The following is a 9702-nucleotide window of genomic DNA, read 5'->3' as shown; positions in this document are numbered from 1 at the left end:
CCGCCCTGCTGTGCGCCCTGGCCCACTGGCACAGCTGAGCCCCAACCTCCACCTCCATCCTGCCTCTTACCTAATGCTTGTGAATCTCCAGCCCCTCAAGGCCAGGCTTCTGGAAGTCACTTGGGCTGGCCTGCAAGGAGAAAAGTCAACTGTGGTTTTGTCCTCACACGGGAGGGGCCTGATTCTGCTAATGCAAGGGCCAGAGCAAACCCACAACGTAACCGAAAGCCCACAGTGCTCATTGCTCAATGTCTTGGCATAAGGTAGTACTGTTTAAATTTTAACAAAACTCAAACCGTCAAATTGAAAAGATCTCACACTTCTAGAAAAAATGTTAGGTTAAAGGAATTCTGTGGGTGTAGTACTTAATGCTGTAGTTTTTAAATCACTTAAAACTAACAGTGGCAGTCCCGAAAAGGACCAATACTGTAGGATTCCACTTATGTGAGGGCCCTAGAAGAGTCCGATTCATAGAGCAAAATAGATGGTGGGAGGCTGGGGAGGAGAGACCAGGAGTTACTGTGTCATGGGGACAGAATCTCAGTTTGGGGTGATGAAAAAGTGTGGTGAGGGACGGTGGTGATGGTTGCATGAAAGCGCAAGTCTATTTAACACCACTGACTAGTTTAAAGTGGTCAGTTTTACGTTGTGCCTATTTTAACACACACACACACACACACACAACACTAACCCCGGCAGCCTAGCTGATAGGGAGAACGTTAAAATCGCATTTGCCAGTAGGCCACCTGTGCTTAAAGCATCTGGAGCGCAGGGGTCCAGGAGTGAGAGTTCAGTAACTCACCGTCTGAAACACCGTCTGGGACAGAAAACGGGCTGTGACTTTGCTGATGTCACTCTCACCTCCCATTTTACAAAGGATGTAGCCATACAGGTTAGCGGCTTGGAGAGAAATCCCAGCTATCACAAGGGCCTGCACGCAGACAAAGCAAAGGTCGTTCTTCTAAGAGCACGTATTGAAATTTTCCTCCCAAACTACATAGCAGTGGCTCTGGCCTGGTAACAGCCAACCTTTCTTGAGCACTCAAATAATCACAGACACTTTTTAGTCAGCAACAACCCAAGAGGGTGGTACCATTATCATCCCATTTTGTAGGGAAGAAACTGAAACCCAGAGAAAGGAAAGTTGCCCAAGGTCCCAGAGCTGATGCCTGGCTGGGCCAACAGCCAAACTCCAGAGCCCCCACTTTTGATTACGCTGCTACTTCTACCATCTATGGATGTTTTCTCACTGAAGGAGCCAGATCACAGCAATTAAATAGAGTAATAAAACTAAAATAGGGGCGCCTGGGCGGCACAGTCAGTCGAGCGTCCGACTCTTGGTCTCAGCTCAGATTTTGATCTCAGGGTCATGAGTTTGGAGCCCTGCATTGGGCTCCATGCTGGGTCGGGAGTGTACTTAAAACCTGTAAAAACTTCAGACCTCAGGCTTGCTTATTCCTATTTAGGAACATTCTAAGGTAGGGTATCACATGATTTTGCTTACAACTCGTCTCTCAGCATTATTCATAGGAGTCCAAAAGATACACCCAAATGTCCATCAGCGGATGAATGGAGAAACAACACAGCATGTCCACATGATGGAATATTACACAGCCATTAAAAAAAAGTACTGATAAATGCTACAACACAGATGAACCTTGAAATTCAGTGTTAAGTGAAAGAAGGGTACAAACGATCACACTAAAGAATTCCAGTTACAGGCAACGTCTAGAATAGGTTAAGTGTTGGAACAGAAAGAGGAGTATGCCAGGCGCTGGAGGTGGTGATGGCTAGAGGGTACAGGGCTCCTTTTGGGGGTGCTGAAAATATCCTAAAATGGGCTGTGGTGACGACCGCACACTGAATAGACTAGAAGCCCCCTGCGTTGCACGTGCTAAATGGGTGGACTGTACGGTATGTCAATGGCTTCAGCAAAGTCTCAAATCAACGGACAGATAAGAAAACCCTCTCCTGCAACCCTGGACTGTGCAGATGGCAAAGCACCATCCGAGTCGGGGTATCGCCTTACCAGCCACTTGAGCTTCAAGGAGAATAAGGTGCTAAAGAAGAACACGATCCAAATGAGCGGGCAGATGATGAGGCCGAGCCAGAAGATGCGAGCTTCAGCCTCTGTGGCAGCGATCTGATTCGGAGAGGCCTATTAAAGGGAGAAAGAGTCCGTGTTCAAAAGGAGTAAAAACGGTCGCAGAGCAGCCCGTGGTCCTCTTGGCTTCTCATCCGCAGACTTCTGCTACCCGCTGGTTTTGGTGGTGCCCCCGCAGCGGTGGGCTCAGCCCTAGGCGGGAATCCGATCTGCACAAAGCTCAGAAGGGACCCGTGCAAACTTTCCACAGCCATTTTCCTGGTTCGAGTTTGACTCGTAATGGACAATACCTTTCTGGCTTCAAAAATCCAGTGGCTTTTCCCATCTTCATCTATCTGGTTCCACCAGCGGAGGCCCACCATGAGTCTCCCGGTTACGTTCTGGGGGAAATGGACAGAAGGACTCTAAGCACGCCAGAGGGAAAGAAAGTCATTGTCTTTTCACTGATGAACAAAATAAAAGTCAGTTTGTGTTGAACTTATCCTGGGAGCAGGAGAGGTAAGCTGAACTAAGCTTACCTTAACCAGTGACTTCCCCACCCTGTGCACACATGCACACACCCCCCCAAACAATATGTAGCAATATGTATTTTAAATACATGCAAATTTTAGCAAAAAAACCCCAAGCTGTAGCGAGTTGCCACCCTCATGACATATCTGCAACCACGGCAGCTGAGAACCAGGACCATTTTCTAACTCTTAACAATGTTTAAGTGATGTTGGCTCACTATTTCTAAGTATGGATCTGCAGTTTCGAAGAAAAGTACCTTTTGGCCCAAATCAGCCACGTGCCTCAGGAACGTCAGTGACCACAGCCCTCGTGCGTTCACGAGCGATGGCATCACGAGTGAGGGGGCCTTACCTTCACAGACCAGAAGTCGAAGGACAGGAGGAGGAGCACGGTGACGAAGCAGCCCACAAAGCTTCTGCTGAACCAGTCGCAGCACACATAGGTGACAATGGCACTCACCCGGAAAAACAGGTGGAAAAAGGTGGCCAGCGGGTGCCTAGGGAAGAACCCAGAAGCCCCCTCACTGCAAAGGCCAAGAGGGCAAGCACTGGACTCACTGTATGGGTTCTGACTCCCCATGCTCTGCCCCGGGCACTTCAAGCCCCGCTCCATCAGGCGGCAGGTCTGAGAACGTCAGCAAATTAGAAGTCCTGAAACAGTCATCATTGTACCAGCATCTTTGCCCTCTCAAAGAATCCAGTACTTCCCCTCATTTGATTCCAAATATCATGGGCCCCCTTCGAAACTCGGCCACCTTTGAAGTGAAACAGGACAGTGGTCACTGCCTTCCCACCTGGTAGTGATAAGGACCAGTTCCCTAAAGGTAAAGGTTGGGTTATTCCACCAGTAACTGAGCAGGCCACCTGCAGCCCACAGATGCAGAATCTCATGTCACTGGGGAACCCATGTTCCTGGATAGAGGGAAATCATGACTCATCCCACATCAGTTGCTTTAAAGAAAAGTCTAGAAAGACCAGAGACCCAAGGCTAGCTCGAGCACAAGGGCCACCCACGTATCCAGAGCAGAGAGAACACATGCCCATAGCGGTCCGGCAGGTGATGGTGGGGGGGGACACGGGCCAGCTTGTAGAAGACCCTCACACCATTCTGTTTTCTCTTTGGAATCCACTTTGGTAGAGCACAGGTAGAAAGAACTCAGATGGAGAAAGCCACAGTGCAAGCCAGGTGGCAGATGGCAATGAAAGCCGCAGCCAGCACTGGGAGGGAGGGGCAGGAGGAGCGGGCCGCCCCACCAGGACTGGCAGACCCGCTGTTTGCATGAGAAGCCAGGAATTCAGAGTTGCGACAGGAAAATGTTTTTACGTGACGGCGACTAATAACGCTAATAAAATAGCGCAGACTGTGTTGCATGCTGGCTCACAAGCCTCCACCTGGCAACCCCTCGGGTGCTCAGAGAGGTAGCCAGCAGACCTGGAGCTGCATCGGGGAGGGACCTGCTCGTCCTCCCAAGGAAGGACCGTGCAGAGAAAGCAAACTGGACTCCTAGGGAATTGTGCGGTCCTGACTCTCAAGGGAACAGGACGGACTCGGAAGCAGGATTTATAGTGACCTCTGCATTTACTCCTGATGTTCCAAAGGAAGAAGGAGCAGTGCCAAAACCCCAGCTATCTGCCACAGCGCTTCTCAGCTGTGCCTTTCAGATGCTGAGCTCTCCTGGCGGCCTGGCACAAGCCAGCCTGGGACATGGACCCGGCCCTGAAGAGTCAGACATGATCCCGTATACCCTCCACATCCGGAATGTTCCCGAAGATTATACCCTTGGGGGTCTCTCATACCCTTGTTTTTATTTTTATTTTTAATTTTTATTATTTTTTTAAAGATTTCATTTATTTATTTGAAAGAAAGACACAGCGAGAGAGGTAACACAAGCAGGGGGAGTGGGAGAGGGAGAAACAGGCTTCCTGTGGAGCAGGGAGCCTGATGTGGGGCTCGATCCCAGGACCCCGGGACCATGATCCGAGCCGAAGGCAGACGCCCAACAACTGAGCCACCCAGGCGCCCCAATACCCTCGTTTTTAAATAAATGTTTGCTATTACATTTTATTGCCTTTTTTTTTTTTGAGAGCGCGCACACAGGGTGGCGGGGTGGGGGGCACAGGGACAGAATCTCAAGCAGACTCCCTGCTAAGCGTGGAGCCCAACACGGAGCTCCATCCCATGACTCTCAGATCAAGACCTGAGCCGAAACCCAGAGTAGGGCACTCAATCGAATGAGCCACACAGGCACCCCTTCTCTTATACCATTTTAACCTTAATCTTCCTGAGGATCTTTTAACTAAATGTCTTAATACAATCTTGCCTCTTCGCCCTGAACATGAAGGAGTCCTCTATACAGTAACCGAAAATTCTTTGAGGGCAGAAGCCATGTTTGAGATCATTTTATGTCCCCAATAGCACCTGGCATTTAAGTTTCTCGGCCAATATTTGTTGCGTCGAGCCTTGAAATTGGGTCTGTATGGTAGAAAAGTATAGACTTGTACGAGACCCACATGGCCACTGTTCCAGAGTAAAACCTGGAAGTTAATGCATTCGAATAAATCCCCTACCCACCCAATTTTTTTCGGCTGTGGTTTCCTAAAATGCAGAGAAATTCCCATCGTTGGAAGGTTCTGCTTAGTTGGGTCCCAGTTAAGTGATGTCCTTAACTTGTAATGGAAAGTACCATTACCATGGCCACTATCATTACGCAGACAAAGCCCAGAGTAGGAAAGGACGCCAGTGGCGCTCTAAAGTACTGCTTTCAGCCCGTCTGATGCAGGCCGTCCTCTGGGCCACCTGCCAGACCCCCCTTCAGTCCACCTCTGGAGTTTGCCCAGCCTGTGGCCCCTGCCAACACTCAAGTGCTCTCAGACCAGTTTCCTGGTTTTGAGAGTTGTGAAGGCCATGGCTTATACCTGTCCACCCTTCCCGCCACGGGGTCCTCCATCCCCCAGGGCTCTGTCACCTCCGCGGCCATAGAACACACATGCGCACCGACAGTCACCTCCACCTCCCAAAGCCACTGGCTTCCAACTCCACCCTCCCAGGCACCCAGGAGAGGTAACCAGGCCAGAGGTGCCAGACTGCCAGCGTTCAAATCCTGGTGCCAACCTCAGAGCAGCTCTGCGGCCCGCCCTCAGCCACACAACCTGTGGACACCTCAGTCTCCACTTCTGTAAAATGGGAATGCTGACAGTGGCCACTTCCTCGCTGTTAAAAGATCAAGTGAAAAAAAAAAAAAAGATCAAGTGAAGGTGGCACATAGAAAGTGCCTGAAACCCAGACCGTGCTCAGGGACCATGACAAGCTTACCTCAGCCCTCAGCCACTCGAAACTGATCCACCTCCAAGGAGCCCAACTGCGAAATTCCCCACCTGCCCACAACTTTCTCACTAGCCAGGGGCAGACTTTCGCCTCTGCAGGGATCCCCCATGTCTCCTGACTTCTCCATATTCCCCCGTCCCTCCACTTCACCGAAGAACCTTTCCCTTTCCTCAGCTTTAACAGTGCTTTCCACTCGCCAGGTAGGAAGGAGCCTGCTACTGGAGGTGAGCAGGAGGAGGGGAGGACAGACTGAACGGGAGAGGAGATTACTTCAAGGGTGGTCAAGGTGGGGAGAGTCTGGCTGGGCTTCGGTTTAAGTTTAAATCCATTTTCACAGTCCTGGGCCCCACAACTGCGGTCTTCCTCCTTGGAGAAAACTCAGAAGGTTCTCAGCTTGGAATGCGCATGAAAGCCAACTGAGGAAACTTTAGGAGGTGCACAAGGCCACCCCTCCCAGGGCACGTGGGGTCAGACCTGGAGTGCGGCGCAAAGCTCGATTTTGCAAAGAAAAAGCCCTGCTCTACACTGGATTCATAATCTCTGGCCCCGGAGCCCAATCTGGCCCACTTCCTGTTTCTGTAAGTAAAGTTTTATTGGAACATAGCCATACTTATTCATCCGGTAGCCTGCAGTCGAAAATATTTACCCAGAAATTGTGCCAACTTTCTGCTCCAGACCAGCATGAACAATGAGGAAATCAGGTGCTGTTCAAAACAAACCAAAATAAAGCATACTGCTATTAATGGCCCCAACCCCCCCCCCCAAAAAAATCTGCTTTCAAAAGCAGGGTGGAAGCTGGCTGACTGGCAGAACTAAGGTATGGTGCTAGAGGTCAGAGGAGTGTCTGCGGGTGGTTGAGAGGACACTGCCTGAGATGGTATGTAAACAGAGGTGCTGGACACACTCCATATCTTGATCTCGTGTATATACACACGTACAAAAGTTGAAAGCATCCATTAAGATGAGCGCACTTTATGTACGTTACACCTTTAAAAAGTTTGATTGAAGGGCGCCTGGGTGGCTCAGTCGTTGGGCGTCTTCCTTGGGCTCAGGTCCTGATCCCAGGGTCCTGGGATCGAAGCCCCGCATCGGGCTCCCTGCTCCGGGGGAAGCCTGCTTCTCCCTCTCCCACTCCCCCTGCTTGTGTTCCCTCTCTCGCTGTATCCCTCTCTGTCAAATAAATATATAAATCTTTAAAAAAAAAAAAGTTTTGATTAAAGCTGCTGACCAAAGAGAAATCTTTGCAAATCACGCTAAAAATTCTCTATGTGATACAATCCAGCAATCGCACTACTCAGAATTTTCCCAAAGGAGTTGAAAACTTAGGTCCACGCCTGCCCCCAGGACACAGATATTTATAGCAACTCTATGTATGCATCATTGCCCCAAATTGAGAGCAACCAAGATGTCCTTAACAGATGAATGGATAAAATGGATAAACTTCCACACACAGTGACACTTTAGCACTACAAAGAAATGAGCTTTCAAGCCACGAAAAGACAAGGAGGAACCTTAAATGCTTATTACAAAATGAAAGAAGCCAGTCTGAAAAGGCTGCTTGCTGTAGGACCCCAACCCTAGGACATTCTGGAAAAGACTAAACAAGGGACACAGTAAAAAAAAAAAAAAAAAAAAAAAAAATGGTTTCCAGAGGTTAGTGGGGGAGGTGGGTATGAATACAAAGAGCACGGGACTTTCAGGGTAGTGAAACTACTCCGTTTGACACAGTAATGGTGGATCGATGTCATTCCGCATTTGTCATAGCCGAGACAATGCACAGGGATGAAGCTTCGTGTAAAGGGCGGACTGTAGGTAACAATGCTGTGTTGATTCATCATTTGTAACAAATATAAGACACTAATTAATGTAAGATGTTAATAGGGGGAACTTCTGGGTGGGGGGCGGGACTTATGGGAACTCTACTTTTTGCTCAGTTTTCCTGTAAACCTAAAAGTACTCTAAAAAATGGACACAGGCGGTGGCTGGGAGGTGGGGGGCTGTGTCTAAACAGATTAAATAGAGTAAAATCAGGGGAGAACCATGCCCCATAGTCCATATCCCCTTTTCCCATAAACTTCTCGGGCAGGTCTGATCTGAGGGGAAAAGGTTGGTTTAATCCTAAATTCAGCAGGAATCGAACAATATCTTAAAAAGCTGTCCTTCATTTCACTATTTAAGTTACTTTGAAAACCGTGCTCTGGTTTTTATTTTTTTTTATTTTTTATTTTTTTTTTTTTTAAAGATTTTATTTATTTATTTGAGAGAGAGAATGAGATAGAGAGAGAGAGAGAGCATGAGATGGGGCAGGGTCAGAGGGAGAAGCAGACTCTCTGCAGAGCAGGGAGTCCGATGCGGGACTCGATCCGGGGACTCCAGGATCACAACCTGAGCCGAAGGCAGTGGCTTAACCAACTGAGCCACCCAGGCACCCGTGTGCTCTGGTTTTTAAAGACAGTCTCCAGGGCACCTGGGTGGCTCAGTCGTTAAGCGTCTGCCTTCGGCTCAGGTCATGACCCCAGGGTCCTGGGATCGAGCCCCACATCGGGCTTCCTGCTCCAAGGAAAGCCTGCTTCTCCCTCTCCCACTCCCCCTGCTTGTGTTCCCTCTCTCGCTGTGTCTCTCTCTGTCAAATAAATGAATAAATCTAAAATATTAAAAATTTAAAAAATAAAGACAGTCTCCAGCTTGAGTTCCTCAGCAAACAGCCTATTTTAAGTTCTCTTCCTTTAAAACCTCATCCTTCTGGGGTGCCTGGATGTCTCAGTCAGTTAAGCGTCTGCCTTCGGCTCAGGTCATGATCCCAGGGTTCTGGGATCTGCTTCTCCCTCACCCTCTGCCTGCCTGCCTAGTTGTGCTTGCACGCTGTCAATTAAATAAAATCTTTAAAAATAAATAAATAAATACTCCTCCTTCAGACACTCTGGAAAGCTCTGCTTTTCACTGGGACTCAGGTTGAGGAAAGACCATATCTTTCCTCCTTGGCTTATACTGCCACTAAAAAACCCCAGGTTGTCTGAGATGATGCCTAGGATTTGCTTCACAACAGGCTGGGGGCTGGAGCTGCCCGAGGGGGGTGAAGAACTGGCAATGTGCGGATCATGATGGAGGCTCATTGTTCCCTGTACTTTTATGTAAATCTGCATTAAAAAGTAGAAGAATAGGGCGCCTGGGTGGCTCAGTCGTTAAGCATCTGCCTTCGGCTCAGGTCATGGTCCCAGGGTCCTGGGATCGAGCCCCACATCGGGCTCCCTGCTCATCAGGGAGCCTGCTTCTCCCTCTCGCACTCCCCCTGCTTGTGCTCCCTCTCTCTCTCTGTGTCTCTGTCAAATAAATAAATAAAATATTTAAAAAAAAAAAAAAAAGTAGAAGAATAAAGAAATCAGAGGCAGCCTGCACTACGCGTGGAGGCAAGACACCTTTTAGAATAAACCAAGCCCATGGGCTGATAGTCGGGGCTATCTGTGGCCAACATAAAAATCCAGACCTAAAAATCCCCAACTGAGTAATTGACCATCACAGTTGGATCATGAGGAAAATTCCAGAAAGCGGGTCCTTTCTTCTGGGCTTACCAGTCTCTCTGCAAAAAAAAAAAGCGAGGGGCACGCCTCCCTGGAACATAAATGCCCAGCTAGCCCCCACCTGGACAGAGGGGGCGACGAGAGCTAGAGCGCCTAGGTCAACATTCGAACACCATCCTTGCCCATGCTGGGACATGGCCCATTCAGAGCCTTGCTTTACTCATCTATAAAATGGGAGGACAACGT

At 49.0% G+C, this 9702-nt stretch overlaps 1 protein-coding gene across 5 annotated transcripts in view; it reads right to left on the bottom strand.

The window, feature by feature from the left end:
* The window catches only part of TVP23A (trans-golgi network vesicle protein 23 homolog A), a 29233-nt gene that overhangs the window by 734 nt on the left and 18797 nt on the right, over positions 1-9702 (bottom strand). For 2 of the 5 annotated variants that reach the window (XM_036070488.2, XM_036070515.2), the window contains 5 exons: positions 2966-3110; positions 2395-2484; positions 2030-2158; positions 803-931; positions 71-130 (listed from right to left, as the gene is read on the bottom strand). In XM_036070488.2, the coding sequence (XP_035926381.1) occupies positions 71-130; positions 803-931; positions 2030-2158; positions 2395-2484; positions 2966-3110 (553 nt within the window). Of the gene's footprint in view, positions 1-70; positions 131-802; positions 932-2029; positions 2159-2394; positions 2485-2965; positions 3111-5725; positions 5825-6584; positions 6643-9702 lie in introns of all 5 variants that reach the window. The other 3 variants (XM_078074809.1, XM_036070483.2, XM_036070498.2) reach the window with 3 other exon arrangements.

The sequence above is a fragment of the Halichoerus grypus genome, chromosome 6 (genome assembly GCF_964656455.1).
Source record: "Halichoerus grypus chromosome 6, mHalGry1.hap1.1, whole genome shotgun sequence".
Lineage (NCBI taxonomy): Eukaryota > Metazoa > Chordata > Mammalia > Carnivora > Phocidae > Halichoerus > Halichoerus grypus.
This window is presented reverse-complemented; position numbering and strand designations above follow the sequence as displayed.